The sequence below is a fragment of the Mercenaria mercenaria genome, chromosome 10, assembly GCF_021730395.1.
Source record: "Mercenaria mercenaria strain notata chromosome 10, MADL_Memer_1, whole genome shotgun sequence".
Classification (NCBI taxonomy): Eukaryota; Metazoa; Mollusca; class Bivalvia; order Venerida; family Veneridae; genus Mercenaria; species Mercenaria mercenaria.
Window position 1 is genome coordinate 35852686 of NC_069370.1, and position 21825 is coordinate 35874510.

At 34.3% G+C, this 21825-nt stretch overlaps 1 protein-coding gene across 1 annotated transcript; it reads left to right on the forward strand.

Annotated features, from left to right (window-relative positions):
• Nucleotides 1–687: 687 nt before the first annotated feature.
• LOC123560409 (checkpoint protein HUS1-like) lies at nucleotides 688–21598 on the forward strand. Its single transcript, XM_053552750.1, has 8 exons — nucleotides 688–796; nucleotides 3983–4110; nucleotides 13540–13716; nucleotides 14672–14779; nucleotides 15812–15886; nucleotides 17279–17378; nucleotides 18584–18718; nucleotides 20753–21598. Exons 1-8 carry the CDS (start codon nucleotides 745–747, stop codon nucleotides 20836–20838), a joined length of 861 nt encoding a protein of 286 aa, XP_053408725.1. The 5' UTR covers nucleotides 688–744; the 3' UTR covers nucleotides 20839–21598.
• The last annotated feature ends 227 nt before the right edge of the window (nucleotides 21599–21825 follow it).

Consider the following 21825-nt stretch of genomic DNA (forward strand, 5'->3'; position numbering starts at 1 on the left):
GGGGATATCTAGCTTCATTTTACATTTGATGACATATGAAAAATAACACAACAAACAAACATTTAAAATGTATGTCAGAATGTCTGTTTGCATACTAGTAAAAAATGATATGAAAATTTATACAATAATTCAAGTCTAAATATAAAATTTATCAATCTATCCTCTATACACTAAAATCCGCTATACCCTAAAGCACTGTACCCTATTTAATGTCTGTGAGATTTAGTTTATTGATAACTTATTAAATGAAAAAATGTTCCAGGATTCTATACCAGTACAAACCTGTTCTCCGCAAGTATCTGCCAACTTCCCCACATGAATCAGAGGTGGATGGCGAATGATTTCAGACACAATGTCTTTTATCAAATCGTCATGGAGAACATATGCCTCGCCCGGGGATCGAACTCACGACCCCGCGATCCGTAGATTTGCGCTCTCCCGGCGGGCTAAAGCTTTTGGCTACTAATTATGATTACTCAGTGTCTAATTACCTTGTATTTAATTATCATTCGTGGCCGACTAAAATAAAGATTATCTCATTTTATCTTTATCTTTATCTCGTTGTTCATTCTAACACTGCACATAATTCAATGCACTTTCTCGTCCTTTAACAGTCTGGCACCAGAAAAAAAAATCTTCATTGATTTAAAAGATTTCCGTTCCTTTTGTCTCTTTGAGTTCTTTACATCCGCGGATACTCTTCTTTTTTTGCGGCATTTTTCAATTTCACATTTTTCCAAAGTTATGCGATTTAGGGGAAAACTGGTGGATATCGGGTGTATACAACACTTTACCCGTAAGGGTTTACTTAGTCTATGCTGTATATTAAAGGTTTTTCTCGACAGATTCATAACGATAAAATAAAATAAACTGATTTCGTACTTACATCGAATCAGTAGCCGGATAAAACCAACTTCCGGATACGAGTAATTGTAATAGCTGCTTATATACGGCGTAAAATAGCCTGGTAACATTTTTCAACGGGAGTATTAAGCTACTTTTTTTAACATAATTTCAAAGTCAATGAGAATTTTTATGCCCCCGAAGGAAGGCATATAGTTTTTGAACCGTCTGTCTGTCAGTTCGTCTGTCCGCAATTTTCGTGTCCGGTCCATATCTTTGTCATTGATGGATGGATTTTCAAATAACTTGGCATGAATGTGTACCACAGTAAGATGACGTGTCGCATTGAAGGATAGTGCATTGATGGGCGTGTCCGGTCCATATCTTTGTCATCGATGGATGGATTTTCAAATAACATGGCATGAATGTGTACCACAATAAGACGACGTGTCGCGCGCAAGACCCAGGTCCGTAGCTCAAAGGTCAAGGTCACACTAAGACATTAAAGGATAGTGCATTGATGGGCGTGTCCGGTCCATATCTTTGTCATCGATGGATAGATTTTCAAATAACTTGGCATGAATGTGTACCACAGTAAGACGACGTGTCGCGCGCAAGACCCAGGTCTGTAGCTCAAAGGTCAAGGTCACACTTAGACTTTAAAGGATAGTGCATTGATAGGCGTGTCCGGTCCATATCTTTGTCAACCATGGATGGATTTTCAAATAACTTGACATGAATGTATACCACAGTAAGATGAAGTGTCGCGTGCAAGACCCAGGTCCGTAGCTCAAAGGTCAAGGTCACACTTAGACGTTAAAGGTCATTTTTCATGATAGTGCATTGATGGGCGTGTCCGGTCCATATCTTTGTCATTCATGCATGGATTTTAAAATAACTACGCATGAATGTGTGACACAGTAAGACGACGTGTCGCGCGCAAGACCCAGCTCCGTAGGTCAAAGGTCCTAAACTCTAACATCGGCCATAACTACTCATTCAAAGTGCCATCGGGGGCATATGTCATCCTATGGAGACAGCTCTTGTTTCTAGATTTTTTCCCGTCAAAAGGTGGGCTTGCTAGTGTAATAATTTTCGCCCAGTCAGGGTTTTTTCTTGCAGTTTTGGGAACATAGCCTATACCCCCAAAATTGGGAATTTTGATGCGTAAATGTTCCAGATTGGGAAATATTTAGTCCCACAGGATATAGTAAGGATGTGTTTAAGCACTTTCTCATACACTTGTTTCACATTGTACAACCTATTTAACATACTGCCATTACAAAATTGCCCATAATTTGGTCAATGTGCAATTTTGATGATTTTTTTTTTCAGAATGTAGATTGGGAATTTTTGCGCTCATTTTGGGAAAAAAACATACTTTTTGGCATTGGAAATATAGCCCAATAACGGCTATAAAAACGGCCAAAAAAATCCCCTGCCAGTACACCAATTTTTCCCAATTTGCACATGTTTCAGTAGGGCTAGTGTCAGCATCAATTCGTCGACCTGCAGGACATAGTAATAACCTGATTAAAACATTGTGGTGCATTTTAGTGCACTGATAATATGATTGTAGCCCGGCCGTTGGTGTATGATTCAAGTTCAACTCTCCAATGCCTCTGTTGACAAGTTGACTAATACATGTGTATGTGATAATCTTTAAGGAGTCATCGCAGATAAACTACATTGTGCAGGCCATGTAGATCTAGGCCTTTGAAGAGAAATTGCTGTGTTTGATCTTGATGATTGTGTAGCATGACAGTCGCAGTTTCTGTTCCATGTCCCATGGAGCAAAAGATGCCATGCTACTGCAGCACCTCGAAGCAGAAAATCAGCATACCGCAACAACTTTGATGATACCACTGCCTTTTTAAATACCCTACTAAGTGGTTGGCATTTTATGTGGGTAGTTACAAAAAGTTAATGATTGATATACTGGAAATTTATGTGTTTTAACATTTATCACAAATTGACATATACACAGTATTGTCCCCCACTGACAGATTAATGCCAACATTTCGGAGTGTTTATTATATTTGATGGTGTCCTAAAGTATATATACTACCTTAAATAACCTACAGTCAGCAGGTGACACCATGCCATAGTGGTAAGTCTCTGACTTCTTTGTAGGTTACCGTAACTTCCTCCTACCCATCAGCCATGACACTTCCCTCCCAAGCCTTTTTATACACCTGTTTTGGGAAAACACATATGTGATTGCATATGTATCTGTCCATCTGTCATATTTCATGTCAGGAGCATAAATTGATAACCATTTAAGATATTGACTGTAACCTTAGCATATATATAGGTGGTGATGAGGGTATGTGCAGACGGGGACTTTTTTCAGATCTTGGGGATGGTATTGGTTCTGGTAAAGTAGGAAAAATGCATTGTAAATTAAAGATTCGTGGGAAAAAAAACTGATGAAATGTTACTAATAGCTGTGAATGGGGCATCAGGTGTGATTCTCAAGGGTTTTAGGGATGACATTTTGTAGATCTGGTGCTGATAGTGCCAATATTTGGTGTCTAACTTTCTAAGACTAGAAAAATAACATATTTTTAAAAATCTCTAAAATGAAGACTGACCGAAGCAGACGGAATTACATTCCTCCAATTTTTTATGGGCAAACCGTCGATAAATTGCTATTCATTTCAACTTTAACACATATTATTTCATTAATACAAAAAATCTGCATTCGCAACGTCCATATCCTAATATTTATAGTCACAAAGAAACTCTTCCTCTAGTTTTATTTTATCATTGGCATCATCACAAGGTATGTAGATCACCATATGTCGTCTGCTGCTAGAAATATTTGGTGGTGTTCAAATATGTTTCTTTTAAAATATAATGTTTATATCACAATTTTCAGATGCATTTTTTGGATACAACATAGCCTTCCATTTATTTTTTTGTCAACTGAATTTGGGGAATTTTTGTCTTCCATTTGTGGAAAAAACCGTACCTTTTCTGTTTGGGACAGATTCCGTTTACCAGAGTCAGTTTATGAAGGAAAAAAATCCTTCATTGTATATAATCCAAATTTTTACTCACCATATAGAAATGCTCCAAAGGTTTTGCTGTCACTGTTTGAGGTTAAAGCAGCAATCTTGTTCTTGTTTTCTTTCAGGTGTTGTGACAACCATTTCAAAACTGATTAAGAACTGTGTTTTACGAGTGACTACATCAGCGCTTTATTTCATCCTGTCAGAAAAAGTTGTAAATGGCGGCATTCAGATTTGGTGTGAACTTCCACAGGTGGGTAAAGGGAGATAATGGGACTTCTGTGTTGAAGTGATCACAGTTTGCTTGCTAACAGTTTTTCTCTGTTAATTGTATGTTGATAGGAAATAGATAGATCTTCAAAGGTCTAGGTAGATAAAATGGTATTTTGCTCCCTTTTCCCCAAAGGGTATTTTAAGCCCTGATTTTGTTTTCAAATGGTATTTTTAAAGGGTAATTTTAGTTTTCTCATTCATTATTTTATAAAGGTACTGAAATTTTACTTGCGTTTTAATACAATCAGGAAGGTCTAATACGGGGAGTAGAAACTCCGTATAAATCAATACACTTATCTGTATTATGCTGTCGTCCATATCTGTAAATATCGACCAGTCGTTAGCGATCGATATTTTGTTTTCGCCACTATCGATTAGCGTGTAATTAGCATATTACCTCATGTTAATCATGGAGCTATAACACTTATTGTTCAAAGGGTTTACCAGTCACATGTTAAGTGGCGATAATTAGATGATCAGAGATTGATCTAAAGGGATTATGAAGCAAAAACAGCATGCGACTGCATGTGGTGATATGCTTAATTATTACGATATTAACTTGAGCTCACTTCCCTGAAGAAATATTTTACCATATAACTTCAAACCTTTATCAAAGGGCCGATTTTTGTTGGATTTGAATAAAAAAATTGGAAAATAACAGAAAGCTGACACTTTTCTTAATCTTGTAGAGCCATAATTATAATTATTGTTTATAATGTCAGATTTCTACATACAGAAACAAACATTCTTCTTGAACTTAGGGAATGTTTCAAACGAATTTGTTGTTTAAACTCCAAAAATTAGTTTAATAAATTTAATCTTAAAACTGATGTGTGAAAAATACAATGTATTTAAATTAAAATAACAATAATATTTTTTTTAAAAAAGGTCGACAACGAAATTACATTTAGTATTCCGAACTTTTAGATAAAGCTGCAGAAAATCATCTAGGTTTAACACGCATTTAAATGGTGAAGAACAGAGCAATATCACAAACAAATATTTTCAGGCAACAGTTTACAGTTTTGACTTGCTATTTTCATTAAAATATTTCCTAATTTTTTTGTTCTAAATACTCTGAATCAACAAGGCAAATATCATGTAAAAAACGACATCTTTCTCTCTGGGTAAGACAAGTCTAGATTTAGCCATTTTCACAGGGCGAAAAGTAACATTAATGTAGATATTTTCCATTTAAAAACAGATGCAGGCAATAATTTCATGGCAGAACTTTTGTTTTCAACAAAAAAATCAAAAATGCTTTCCCAGATTTTCACTGAAAGGACGAGTTAAACTGTAAGGCGTAAGTGTTTGAGTAATAGCAGAATAACCTACGTCATACGCTTCGATTGGACGACAGCATAAGATAAGATAAATGCCGGTTTCCAGTCCCCGTATCAGTTGTTCCAGATACAATGTAAAACGTTTAGTCACATCTTAAACTCTCTTCAGTTGGTGGTAAAAGTATGGAATGTTTTAAAAAAAATAACATATTTCATTTTTCAACATTTTTTTTTTTTTTTTTTTTTTTTTTTTTTTTTTTTTTTTTTTTTTTTTTTTTTTTGGAACCACGTTTAAGGCCCGTTTATTCATCACAAAATTTACATTTATATTTCAATATGTAACATATACAACATTAAAATATTCACATATTACATATAACATTCAAAGATTTCTCCTACTTTTAACATATATAACATTCAAAGATTAACATGTACATGTCTTTTTCTAGAAAAACGTAGTTCAACTTTACTTTAAAAGGAAAAAGAAACCTCTTTAATAAGTACTATCAGGTTATTGAAACATACAAAAGAAGTACATAGAAAGAAGAAATGATTAAGCTGTATTGATTATTCTAAATAATTGAAAAACAATTTACTAATCTAATGGCAACAGATTATAATATTAAATGTTGATTAAGTATGTGGACTGACAATAAAAAGCTGTACAACTGCCCAGTTATCTCTTTCTATTTCTTTTATATTGGTGCTTCTGTATACTTGCCAGGCACAATTCAAATAACCTTTTAAACCATAAAAACTTGGTACAATCTCTTTTCTTTTACAAGCGAAAATATATTTCTTAATTTGTAAGAACAAAACGTAAAATTTTTAATTTTTTTTTCACAATTTCCTATAATAAAGTCTTCTGCTCTTATTTGAATAGTTATTCCATTATTCAATAAAACATTTTTCACTTCTTGCAATAAATTTTGAATACAAGTACAAGACCAGAACAGATGTATAATTGTTTCTTCCTCTTCTTTACAAAAAGTACAAAGATTATCAGTTACAATATTCATATGATATAATAAAGACTTAGTACCAATAATTCTGTGGAGTATTCGTAATTGTAACCACTGAATGTAAGAATCTCTTGTCATGAGAAATACAGATTTATAGGCATACTTCCATTCAATATTATTAAAACATTGGTTCCATTTAACTTGACTAGTAGGTATATCATTGTTTGCAATCAGTACATTATACACATGCTTATTTGCCATATTTGAAAATAAAACTTTTGAAACATAACAAGAAACAACAGGTCCATAGCAACTACAATTACCACTTATTCTAATATTACATGTTCTTAAATAGGATTTTATAGTACTTTTTAAACCTTCATAAAATACAAAATTTAACCTTTTACCAATACACTGTTCTAAGTAAGATATATCTACAAATTCACCTGTGTCTGATATTAAATCTTTAACAAATCTAAAACCTCTATCAAACATACTTTTATCAAATACACCTTTGTTACCAATTTTAAAACAGCTGTTTATAAAATAATGGCATTGCAAGAAGTTCATCTACAGTTTCAACAGGCATCTTATCCATATAAGAGATAAAACTTCTTAACACATCACACCAGAATTTGTTTCCTAGCCTTTTCATTATATTTTCGCAATACAAATTTCCAAGATTAACAATTCTATGTAAGTCAAATATTGATTTTAACAACACATAACACTTTCCAGTTCCATTAAAAGCTTTTCTTATCCATGACATTTTCATACTTTGTTCATATTTATAAATATCCACCATTTTTAGCCCTCCTTCTTCATAATTTTTGACAACAACAGAGCACTTTATTTTATATGGGCCATTCCATACAAAGTCATATAACAATTTGTTTAAATTATCCATAATATTTTAGGTGGTGTTGGCAAAATTATAAACAAATTTGTAAAGAGAGGAACTAACAATGATTTTACAACAGTAATTTTTCCAATAGGAGTAAGTAATCTTCTGTTCCAGTAGGATATCATCCTTTTAACATTTCTAACTTATCATTGAAATTAAGCATTATCATATTATCAAGATCTACATCAAAAATAATACCAAGTACTTTAAACCTTGTAGTACCCCAAGATAGTTTGTACTTTGTCTTTATAGATCGGGTACTGTATTTCATTGCACCTATCCAAATAACATTAGTCTTCTCAAAATTAACTTTTAGACCAGAATAAAATGAAAATTCATGTAGCATATCTAGGGCTGCACGTAAAGACTCTTCCGAGCCATCCAACAAGAGTGAAGTATCATCAGCAAATTGAGATATTTTATACTCAACTTCATCAATAGTTATACCTTTTATTTTCTCAGAATTTCTTATTTTAATAGCAATTATTTCGGCACACATATAAAAATATAAGGACTAATTGGATCTCCTTGGCGGCAGCCTCGTTCTACTTTGAAGAAATCTGATAGGAATCCATTAAGTTGTACTGAAGTCATAGTATTATGTAGAAACAATCTAAGCCATTCCTTGAATGTGGTTCCAAAATTAAAAAAATTGAAAGCTTTTTCAATGAAATTAAAGGATAATGTATCAAATGCTTTCTCATAATCTACTGTAATTAATAGTCCAGGAATCTTTCTTTCTTCTGTTATTTTCATTATATCATACAGTAGCCTAATATTTTCTCCTATGTATCTACCCTGTAAAAAACCAGTCTGGTCATGATTTATTAGTTTTGGTAATACAGACTTCAGTCTATTTGCAATAGATCCAGAGGCTAACTTATAGATAACATTTAACAATGTAAGAGGTCTGAGGTTTTTTAAAAATTTTCTGGGTTTATTTTCTTTTGGGATACATGTTATTATTCCTTGTTTCTGAGTAACAGATAGGGAACCAATAGTAAATGCATAATTAATAGATCTTACAACAAAATGACCAAGTTTCATCCAAAAAACTTTTAAAAATTCTACAGTAAATCCATCTGAACCTGGAGACTTATCATTTTCATTTTTTTCAGGGTGTTGAGCATTTCACTATAAGTTAATAGACCTTCTAAACTATCTGCTTCTTCTCTAGACAACTTCTTAACAGCAATATCTTTTAAGTCATTTTCTATATCATACAACTTTTCTAAAACATTTTTAGAATACATATTTTTATAAAAAGAACAAGCTTCATTTAAAATATCTGACTGATTTGAAAGCACAGTACCATCTTCTTTTTCTATAAATGGAATAACTTTGCTTGTACAATACTGTTTTTCTAGATTGCAGAAATAACTTGAAGGCTTTTCACCCTCATCTATGAACTTTGCTCTAGATCTTATTACATATCCTTTCATATTTTCTGCTCTTATTATTTGCAATTCATTTTGTAAATTCAGTAATTCTTCTTTGTTATTCTCATCTAAGTTCTTTTCTATATTTTCTATTTTGTTTACTAAATTTTTTTCACGTGAAACTCTCTGTTTCTTCTTATAACTTGAGTATGCAATGGTTTTTCCCCTTATTTCCATTAACAAAGTTTCCAGAAATAACTGATCATTTATAACAAACTGAATATCATTGTTGTCTATACTAAGTACATTCTCTAAACAATATACAGGTAAACAGTACTGCTTTTTAATCTCGTCAATTTTATCATTTATACACTCTAAATAATTTCTATCATACAGCAATGAATTATTAAATTTCCATAGAGGTTTACCATGTTCAATCTCATTGAATACCAATTCTAAACATACAACAGAATGATCAGACCGGTAAGAGATTCCAATAGAAGACTCCTTAATTTTTGACAGCAAGTTTTCTGATGTTAGAAAAAAGTCAAGTCTACCTTGCTGTGTAGAATTCATCCGCCTCCAAGTAAAACGTTTTTCATCACCATTAATAATTCTAAATGTATCAACTAAATTTCGTTCCCTTATAATTGTACAGATTTTTTCCCTAGCTTTTCTATTATTATCAACAGATCTGTAATTCATATAATCTTTGTCAACATCTAATACAAGGTTATAGTCTCCACAAACAATGTACGAATCATTACCGATTGTATCTATACGATTAAATACATCAGAATAGAAACTAGGTTTGTCAGCATTTGGACCATAAATATTACATAAAGTAAATCTTTTCCCATCATAACTAACATCTAAGAATAGACAGTTACCAGTAGTATCTCGCTCAACTGAGTGTACAACAGTTGGAATATTCTTTTTCAATAAAATGCAAACACCTCTAGAATTTGAAGTACCATGAGAAAAATAGCAGTCTCCATCCCATTGTGAGTAAATAACTTTTTCTAAACCATCAGTAAAATGACAATCTTGTAAACAATAAAATTCAGCATTCTGTTTTTTCAGGAAATTAAAAATATCAATTCTTTTACTATTATTGTTTAGACCCGGCAGTTGTATGAGAACAAATTTTATATTACTCATACTGACTAGAAATGTTCAGTAGCTTACTAATACTGTTATAAAAGGCAATCCACATCTTTCTACCTTTCAGTACATCTATACTATCACAAATTAAATGCCATATAATCGAACAGCTTAACATATAACACATGAACGAAAAACAAACTAAATAAACAGTTAGTAACAGCATAACTGCCTGTGCATTGATTTTGCACAATTACATATGAATACACAACTAAAAAGTATTCTTTGAGTAAATCATCAATTGTATAAAGTTTTTTAAAGACAAAAAGCATTTTAGAATATTTGCTGACTATGACTACTTGTTTATACATGTCCATTTACTAAAATAAATTTTACATTATTTCTATTAAATTTTAAGGTTCTACTGTATAGCATAAACCAAAAAAAAAAAATAAATAAATCTGAACCACACTGTACAATAAAATGCTCATTTAAACATGACTTTTGCTGCGTAAGTTGCTTTGCAAATTCTTCTGTATCGATTCACTTAAATGCATAGTGAGTTTAGTGACATTTATTCTGTTTGTAATTTACAAGAATTATCAAACATGTATATTTTTCTATTCAAATCCTATCAGGCTTTACAATTCTGACCAATGTACAATGTACTTTTCTGTATTTAAAAACATAATAGTATAACAACAAACCTAAAGATACATTACAGTACTATTCAGACATTTATCTAACCTTTGTAAACAAAATGTATTTACATCTTATGCTGTTAAAACAGAATGATAGACAAATACCAGCAACCTTTATTCCAGCTACCTTTACAATGGATATCTGTACACAAAGAAACAAGTTGCTTACATATGGCATATATCTTCCAATATCTGATAATTTCTGAACCAGGAAGGGTGTGGGTTGAGGTGGTGTGGAGCATAAGTAAGTCTAATGATGGGTGGGGGGGGAGGGGGGGGGGGGGGGGAATGGGAGAGTTCATTGTTGAAATACCAGACATCAGCACATATCAAGACATGAAAAATTCATATCTCTGCATATTCTTTAAAGCATATATTTACAAATAAGTTTAAATCATACTAAATTTGCAGCTTTTAACATATTTTTCCACCAAAGTAAATTTACATATTCAAAACAGTCCCAACACAAAATTCTTCTCAGTCATATTTAATTGATTAACTTCTAGAAGCGCTCTGTCCCTCTAATCCCCTTCTTCTGTCCGCTTCTTTCTTCTCGCGAGCCTTTCTCAATGCCTCGTCTATATTGTCGTACACGTCAAATTTTACGCGTTCGCCAGTCAATGTTTCCCCATATACTGCTCCATTAAAAAACCATGCTGATTTTATTTCCCTATGAAGTGTTAATCTATTTATAAGTCCAGAGTTCATTATTGTGACATCATCCGCAATTCTATGCCCAGCATCCCTCATATTCCTCCTCTTCCTCATCACTGCTGTTTTAACAGTATTTTCAACATTTTTAGCTCGACTATTCATAGAATAGTAGAGCTATTGGACTCGCCCATGCGTCGGTGTCGGCGTCCGCGTCGGCGTCCGCGTCCAGATTTGGTTAAGTTTTTGTATGTAAGCTGGTATCTCAGCAACCACTTGTGGGAATGGATTGAAACTTCACACACTTATTCACTGTGATAAACTGACTTACATTGCACAGGTTCCATAACTCTGTTTTGCTTTTTTACAAAATTATGCCCCTTTTTTGACTTAAAAATTTTTGGTTAAGGTTTTGTATGTAAGCTGGTATCTCAGTAACCACTTGTGGGAATGGATTGAAACTTCACACACTTATTAACTGTGATAAACTGACTTACATTGCACAGGTTCCATAACTCTATTTTGCTTTTTTACAAAATTATGCCCCTTTTTCGACTTAGAATTTTTTGGTTAAGGTTTTGTATGTAAGCTGGTATCTCAGTACTCACTAATGGGAATGGATTGAAACTTCACACACTTGTTCACTGTCATGATCTGACATGCACAAAGCAGGTCCCATAACTTTATTTTGCTTTTTTACAAAATTATGCCCCTTTTTCAGCATAGAAATTTTTGGTTAAGTTTTTGTATGTAAGCTGGTATCTCAGTATCCACTAATGGGAAAGGATTGAAACTTCACACACTAGTTCACTGTCATGATATGACATGCAGTGCAAAGGGTCAATAACTCAACTTTGCATTTTACAAAATTATGCCCCTTTTTGAACTTAGGAGTTTTTGGGTAAAATTCTTATATGTAAGCTGGTATCTCAGTACCCACTAATGGGAATGGATTGAAACTTCATACACTTGTCCACTGTCATGAGCTGATAAGCACTATGCAGGTTCCATAACCCTATTTTGCTTTTTTTTACTAAATTATGCCCCTTTTTCGACTTTCTTATTCATTCAAGCGACAAGGCTGTTAAATAGTCGAGCGTTGCTGTCCTCCGACAGCTCTTGTTCTAGTATATTTTAACACTGTCAGATTTCCTTCCAACTAAACAAAGAAGAATGAATTTGTTCTGAAAATGAAAATTATTATTATTATTATACCAGATTTATATAGCGCCCTTTTCATGATCAATTTCACGTTCAAAGGCGCTTTACATAGTTCAAATGCAGCCACACAGGGCGCATAATTCATCCTCTACTAGTACAGACACAGAGCGATCTGACCAGAGGGACAGAGTGAGACAAGACCCCCATGACAGAGAGATCAGAAATCAGATACAGGCTTGTCCTGCTAACTTAGCCTAGCTCGTTGCAAATAGACAGCCTGGTTCTTTAATGTGCTGTGTGTATAGCACTGATACATGCAAGGATTACGTGGGTTTCTGACCAGTACACCTGTAGTTGGGTGGGAAACACTAAGAAGCGTTTCTGAAAATTCCCAAGTAGCTGCCGGGGATCGAACCCCCGACCTCAGGATTGGAAGGCCTGGAATTGGAAAACTATACAACAAGCAAATATTTTGTGGATGTAGTAAAGGATGTAGATAATGATCCTTGTGTTAGAATGGACATAGTATATCTCAAAATGTGATTTGATCTTGAATAAAATCACTGTCACTGAGAAGGTTTGTCTTTCAATGTATATTATATATATTTATCACATGTTTGACGTTGCAGGAGTGTAATAAAGCCATTAAATAAATATGATAATACACTAGTGTAATAAAGCTTTGACGTCGACATTGTTTATAGTATAGGCCTAGACGTTGGTCAAATTGACTTGTTTATGTAGTTAAAGAATGTAGAATTTTTGATGTTTTGGCAGGAAAGGCTGAACATGTGATAAAAAGAATATTACATTTGTGACTTTCCACATTGAATTTATTAAACTGGTTGAATAAAATTGATAAAATGCTCGATAGAGCCTCGCATTTTATTATTTTATTCAACTTGTTTAATAAATTCATATGAAAAAACACTCATGTGATATCCTCTATCACTCAGGCTACACCCTTGTGATATAATCCCTTAGCACCTGAAAAGTGATTCTGTCCAACAGCAAATCACTGTTTGGGATATACAGCTTAAACTTAATATCTCCAACTCGCTTATCTGAAAGTTCGGGTTATCTTGAAAACATTTTCAAGTCCCATGCCGAAAAAAGGTGCACATAATATCAATTTAAGTTGAATTTCTCAAACTTTGAAAGTAAAATGCTTGGTCCTGTATTATTTCTGAATTCTTATTTTTTACACTGTAAGATTATGTCCATTCCAGTAATGTCATAGTTTGCTTCTATCATTTTCTTCCAGGGCCACTTTTTTGATGAATATGCAATGGAGGGTGTGTCAGCAGAAGCCAATGAAATCTATTTAGAGATGGCCCCTGAAAATCTTGTAAAAGCCTTAAAAACTGCACAAATGGCAAAGTGGGTCAAGGTGAAATTGACAAAGAAACATGCTCCTTGTCTAACTGTAGAAGTGGACTTGGTAAGTTTAGAGATTCAGTAATTTGCAGACAACCTTCACTTCCATATAATGTTAAACTTATGTAATCCAAGTTTCCAGGAAATAACAAAAAAGATAAATATTTAAAAAGTTACAGTGGCAAATAAAAGATGTGTGTAACAATATTGCACTCATATTGGACTATTTCTTATTTGCATTTCCAATTTCCAATACCAGAAGTAAATTCATTGATAGTGTAGTCGGTTACAGTCTGTAGAAAAAAAAATAAGGGAAGGCTATTAAACATCAGCAGATAGACAATACACCTGAAGTTAACAAGTATTTCTACAACTGAAGTATCCAATATTTGTACACCTGAAGTTAAAAGGTATTTGTATATGAAGTAACTGGTATTTATATACCTGAACTTGCTGGTATTTTTAATCATGAATTTACCAGTATCTCTAGTATCTGCAAACTTGTAACCAGTATTTGTACACCACAAGTTACTATAGTATCAGGGTTGGCATTAAAGCTGGAAATACTCATATTTCCAAGGACGGCTGGAAATACAGGGAAGTACTGGGAAATATGATTCAGACCATTTATTTTATATATACATGTATTTTATTGAAGTATAAGTTTTGTATTTCTTGCTTGTTTACTTTGTTCATTTCAAATGTAGAGGTCACAAGTTTTAACTCGTCTGAGGTTACATCTGCACCACTTCAGTTATATGACACCTGTCCCTGAGGTTATAAAACGGAGTTTGTAGACCAGTCTAGGAATGTCTCTTTGCCATTGGTCAGTTTCAAAATTGTGTGTTGAAACAGCCAGTCATGTGATGGAGCCATGAGACTGGTATCCAGACTTAATGAGTGATGCTGTGGATCCAGTACTGGTTTTCCCAGGAGGGACTGTCCAGTGTAATTAACTGTAAGCTGTCTTCAAGAGTAAGGTAAAACAAAACTAATTGACAAACTTTCCTGCATTTCAGCCAACTTTGGGTTCGCATTCACGCGTTGTTGTACATGATATACCAGTCTCTGTGGTACCAAGACGGTTATGGGAGGAGTACCAGGAACCAAAAGTGCCACAGTTTGATGTAAGTAACCGGAAAAAATTTGTTGTGGTATCTGTCACTGTCTGTCAGCCCATCGTCCATCCTTTAAACTACATCTCCTTCGAAATCATTTGATGGAAATTGATGCAACTGGGCATGGATGCTCCTTGGATGGTATTGAGAAGAAATTAAAGGTTTTTATTTCTAGGTAGGATTTGGAAGATTTCCTAGCTTGAATAACATTTTTTCAGTTCTTTGTCATGCCAGACACTCTTGTGAGCAGATACATGGCTATCATTGCCCTTTTGTTTTATTTTTGCTTGTTACAGATATTATAAGAAATGTGTATGGAACAAATTGAAATTGCAGAAGAGCTCATAATGAAATATTTCTTATAGTTTGCATGACTTCTTTAAAAAAGAAAAAGAAAGCATTACTGCAGTGGGCTGAAAGAAAGAAACACTGGCTATCGTAACTTTACACAAAAAAGTATGTCACTTTCAGAAGTTAAAAAGATTGGTCAGGGACAATCTTGGTTGGTCATTAAAGCACAGCAAAAATTTTTTTTCAAGAATAGGTTAGAATCAGTTGGACCTACATGAATATTCTCTATGGTGATTGATAGAAGACCAAACATACGAACTTGATTTGTTTTGTTAAGTTGTAAGTCACATTTTGCTAACCGATGGGGCCTACATGGCTTAGTGGTTAAGATAGCTGACTTTGATTCACTTGCTCGTTACCACTTTAGGTTCAAAACCTGGCCTGGGGTGTAGAAGTTTTTCATTTGAGGAAACCATTCAGCTGGTTTATAGAAGGTCAGTGTTCTGTCCAGTCACTCCCTTGTTCCTGAAATAGTGCATGACTTTTTCCCCACCAAATAAAGTGGGAAAATCATCACATTGTGTGGTTGTTACGTGAAACCCAACAAAAACAGAAAAGAAAAAATGCCAAACACCAATCCAGCTTAGGTGAACCATCCAAGCTTAAATACTGTAGAAAAAATGACATGAAATCACTATCGAAAATAAACTGAAATAACAACCTTGATAATTCTGCAATATTTTTGTCTAGGTCAGTATTATGATGCCACAGATCAAAGTATTGAGGAATGTTGTCGACAAGATGAAAAACCTTAGCAACAACTTGGTAATTTTTATGTACAGGTGTTCACAGATAGTTCTATACACAACTAACACAATTTATCAAAATTCACTTACTTCTATTTCTTATTGAAGATTTTTTTTTTTTTTTTTTTTTTTTTTTTTTTTTTTTTATTGAAGATGTGTAAATAATTGTAAAAAGACGTAGAATGCAATTAAAGCTTTGCAAATGCAGCTGTTTTGAAAACATTGAAAATTTTATCTTCAAAAACCACATGCCTGATTACAAAATAATTTCACTGCAAAGTTTGTTAAATTAACCTCTAACAAATTCCTTTACATCATTCAGGAAAAACTGAAAATCTCTCAGAAAAAGCATGCCCGATATAGAAATAATTTCACAGAAATGTTCCTTCAAGGCTTGGGTGACCCTGTTCCAAATTATTTTGAATTATTCTGTTATGTTAAAAAGACATGGCCTTTAGGGGGAGGGGCCAGTTTTCCCAGTGTGTACCGGTATTGTACTTTTATATTATATGTTACCGGAGTACTTTCATTTAATATCTAAGACCTGACACAGTTCTATAAATAGTGCACACAAAAACTACTCTCGGTTCTATTTAAACATTGATAAACATTGAAGATTTTGTTTGATAACAAAACAACAGAATAAAAGGTGGAGGTATATAATAAAAGGGTCATTATAACAGTAGCTAGATCTCTGATTTTGTATTCAGCTCTCGTAGATTTTGCCAGGTCAGATCACACTTTGTGCTTATGCACCTTGTGTGATTAGACCTGGCAAAATCCACGCGAGCTAAATACAGCATCCCAGATCAAGCTACTATTATAATAACCCTATTGTATACACCATCAGCATGAAGAAGACACACACATATTCTTAGTGTAAAATTATGTTTAATTATATCTTGAGGTAGCCTGTTTTTTGACTGTATTTTATTTTATCTAGCCTTTTACAAGTATCATGCATTTCTGTTGGTCAATAGACATCATGTTCAGACAGATATATTCCATATATATACTGTTAGTAATTTTCCGATATGAATTTTGATTAAAAACAAATTGGCTGACGTATTGTTGGCGTAGTCGATTCAGGTCAGATTATTATACCTCCAGCTATAGGTATCTTCTCCTAGAGTATATTTAGTGTTTTACTGCCGTTTTTATTCCCTTACCATAGTTTACATACCTGAAGATAGCCATTAGAAATTGAAATGAATAAGTAAAAAGAAGTTTGCAAGATATAAAATCATTACACAGCATGTTGGTGACAATATACTGGATATACGCTCTCAAAGAAATTCATATCAGGCAAGAGCTTTGCTCTATCCTGTCACCTACAAGCTTTGTAATTAGTAATATCAAGCATTATCAGGGGGCATGTGTCGTGTAATGTTAACATCATTCTTATTTCTAGTTGTTGTCAGCAAACAGACATGGGGAGTTGAAAGTATCTGTGGAAACTGACATGGCATCAGTGAGTACTCATTTCCAGGATTTGATCAACCCTACATCAAGTAAGATGCTGTTTTCAGACATATTGAATGCCACTTTAGATTGGAGAGCCATAGTAATTTTGAATAAAACATTGCCAGTATTTTGAAATACTTTGGTTTAAATGTTTAGTCCCTTACCTGTGTGTTTAGTTAACCAATCCCCATCGCAAAATGTCAACATACCCAGTTTTACTGAAATTGTGCTTAATTTCTAATCATTTAGTATTACTCCATTTTCTTGAAAAAGCCCGCCCGCTTAGCTCAGTAGGGAGAGCGTCGGTCTATGGATCGCGGAGTCGCGAGTTCAATCCTCGGGCAGGGGGTATGTTCACGGTGACAATTTGATAAAAGACATTGTGTCTGAAATCATTCGTCCTCCACCTCTGATAATTCATGTGGGGAAGTTGGCAGTTACTTGCGGAGAACAGATTTGTACTGGTACAGAATCCAGGAACACTGGTTAGGTTAACTGCTCGCCGTTACATGACTGAAATACTGTTGAAAGACGGCATTAAACCCAAAACAAACAAACAAATTTTCTTGAAAAAAAAAAATGCCCTGTATGGGTTGTGAAAACTGCAGTTATATTCTGCTCTTGTAGAGATTTGAACCAGTTACATCTGGTTTAGGACTCTGACACTTTACACATACACAATATACTTTACATTTGGAAATCTGTACTACTGGGATAAACTTACTGCCAGAAATTGTTTTTCCTGTGTATGTGAAGCCTGTCTGGTTAGTCTAGTGTGAGTACAAATGACTGTACCTTACATGACAAAAAAAAAGAAGATAAAAAATTTCTTTTATCTCAGCCCTCTATGTGTCATTCTTCTCCTCCAGTTCATGTTTGGAGGTTGACAGTCACGTGTGGAGATCATATATATATAATTATTTCATTGATTCGAGGAAATAGGTTAGAATGACTCACTAATTCCAGCACTTTTTAACTCGAATAGTTTCTCAATTCTCTGTGGCCCAGTAGTTAAGGCCTCTCGCCATTGTGGGTTTGAGACACGCTCGGGGCGTTGAGTTCTTCATGTGAATGAGCTATGGAAGGTCAGTGGTTCTACCCAGGTGCCTGCTCATGATGATACACGGAGGAGCACCTGGGGTCTTCCTCTACCATGAAAGTTCATGTTGATGTGACATTTAACCCAACAATCAATTTCTCCTCCCAATTTATTTGAATGTATGTGACGGTTACACCAAAAAATTTATTTCAGGAAGTGACAGTGGACGGACTGCACAGCTATCGCCCAATTTTGACCCAGAGGACTTTGCAGAAGCAAGGATAGATATACGAAAGTTTGCACAGTTTCTTGCAGGGCAGCAAGTCAGCCCAAGTCGAGTCATATGTAGTAAGTTTCAGAAGAAGAAAATTTGACTTAAAGCATTCACATATTTCAGATAAAACTTTTCTCTCTCAAAACTCCATAAAACATAGACACTGAAAATGATCAGTATTAAAAACTTACTGACCAATGATTTCTGCATTATGCCCTTATAAATAACACCAAAAAATGCGCGGAAGGGAGTGAATTATTGCACCCAAATTGTGTACGAATAGCTGTAAATAGGTCGAAGATAATAAAATAAAAAAAACAACACAAGATAAATAGAAAGAGTGCAGGCAATGAGTAGAATTAAAAACTTTGGTTTAATCATTACATTGACTGTGCATAAGATTTCAGTATAAATTTTTAGAGAGCTCACTCATATGTTGCTGCCTGTGTCACATTTTGCTGCAAGTGTTGCTTGACAAGTCATATTTCAGGAACCATTGCATGTATTGCATTCCATATATAGGAGGGTTGTCCCAGAAAATCGTGAACTTTATTATATTTCGAAAATAAACGATGCATCAAATAAATATTTTAACTGATGTTATTTCAGTGTATACTTGACAGGACTATAGAGTTGAAATTAATTATCTGTCAAATTATTTGAGTACTTTCTAGCTATTCTACTCACCCTGGCGTCGGCGTCACACCTTGGTTAAGTTTTTGCATGCAAGTACATACAGCTATCATTTAAAGGCATATAGCTTTCAGACTTATTTTTTCTTTTTCTAGGTCAATTACCAACCTCACTGGGTCAAGTTCCACAACTCTGACATGTATTTTGAGCAAATTATGCCCCCTTTTGGACTTAGAAAATCCTGGTTAAAGTTTTACATGCAAGTTACTCCTGGTTAAAGTTTTACATGCAAGTTACTATCTCAAAAACTAATTCAGATATTGAATTGAAACTTCACATGTGTCTTTGGGTTATAAAACTAGTTGATAGCACCAAGTCCCATAACTCTGTTCTGCATTTTAGCCAAATGATGCCCCCTTTTGAACTTAGAAAATCCTGGTTAAAGTTTTGCATGCAAGTACATACAGCTATTACTTAAAGGCATAATATAGATTTGAAACTTATTTTTTTCAATTTCTAGATCAATTACCAACCTCACTGGGTCAAGTCCCATAACTCTGACATGTATTTTGGGCATATTATGCCCTCCTTTGGACTTAGAAAATTATGGTTAAAGTTTTTCATGCAAGTTACTATCTCCAAAACTTAATGCAGATATTGAATTGAAACTTTACATGTGTCTTCCAGTTATAAAACTAGTCCCATAACTCTGATATGCATTTTGGTCAAATTATGTCCCCTTTTTGAACTTAAAACTCTTTCGATATTTTAACATTTTGGGTAATATTTTCCTGCTTTTGGGACAATATTTCGAATAGTCGAGCTTGGCTGTCTTATGGACAGCTCTTGTTCAAATAATGGACGGCTAGTTGGCACACGCTCAGTTTTCCTCCTACAAAAAGAAGCGGCTTCCTTTTGAATTCATGATATTTACCTGATATAAATCTCACAGGATTAGAATTCATAACGTCGTTAACAGCAATGTGTGGTGCGTAATTATGTTGCGTTTCAAGTCTTTGTCGTCACGCTAAAATAGTGACATAATTTTGAAAGTAACGGTCGCATGCACTTTCAGAAATGGCGACGTCAGATAAGTTCGCAGCACAAATATTTCCCAGAATGAGATAACTTGTCATGTACAACACCAAGACCACTAGCTCAAAGATCAAAGTTACACGCTGAGGTCAAAGGTCAATAGGTTTTCTTCCCTGCCTGGTTCATTACATACAGGTTGTCAAAACATTTACCCAGATATTTACATTATCAGTTACCACTTCAATTCAAATGAAGCAGTATGGGGGAGCATGCACTTTTTCAAAAGTAGTTTTTTGTTTAAAGCTACATCAGTGCAAATTCACCAGTCTACACAACTGGTTATTGTTACTTTATTGAATCTGCTGATTAATCTTTAGAACATGATGAATAGTAGATCTAATTTAAAAAAGGATATTATTAGTTTATTCTTTCATTTTCAGATATAGCAGACAATAAAGTGGTGCATTTTTACCTGATGAATGATGACGTGTCCCTGCAGTATTTCATGCCAGTAATGGTTGCTTGATGACAATATGGTGGCGATCTGCATGATTATTGGAAAGCTTCAGTTATATAATAGCAGTCTTCCTGAGTTAGGAGATTACTGTTTAAATTCAGGTCTGAAATTTACCACTGGCAAGAATGAATACTCAGACTTTGCAAACATTGAGTGACAATACTTGAGGCCTGTAATAGCATGAAGATATCTTTGGCTGTAGGTGGGTCTATCAGTTTGATCTGCAATGAATTTAATCCAAACCGATGTAACTATGGCAATTTCTTATGGAGGAGTTCTTTTTTTATGCCCCCAGCATCTACTGATGCGGGAGGCATATAGTGATTGTCCTGTCCGTCCGTTCGTTCGTCCGTCCATCCGTACGAGGTTAACCAAATGGGACCGTTTCAACTAGCATCAATACCCCTTACTAGAATGACTTGATACTAATGCAGATGTAACCTGTGACCATTCCTCATCTTCAGACATCACCTGACCTCAGTTTGACCTTGACCTTGACCTCATTTTGGACTTAAGTTGCTATATATGGGCCATCTCTTGGTTTACCAAATGGGACCGTTTCGTCTAGCATCAATACCCCTTACAAGAATGAATTGATACTAATACAGATGTAAACTGTGACCATTCCTCATCTTCAAACATCACCTGACCTCAGTTTGACCTTGACCTTGACCTTGACCTCGTTTTGGACTTAGGTGCAAAATCTATCGACAAGGATGCCACTGGGGGCATCAAGCATTTATTGAACGCAGCTCCTTGTTTTGTTGAGGATTACATTGCTCTTGGTATTGAAGAGGAAAATTGTGTAGAACATGAACATCAAAATACATTTTGAACAAACTAATAATGCACAAGGTATAATATTTTGTGGTTTCTGTTTGGTAGACAAATGATAATTCTAAGACAGCCTAATTTATTTGCCTATTAAACAAAGAAGACTGACAATGTGTGCTTTTTGCAACAGATTATCACTGTTAGTACTTCACAGTTGTTACG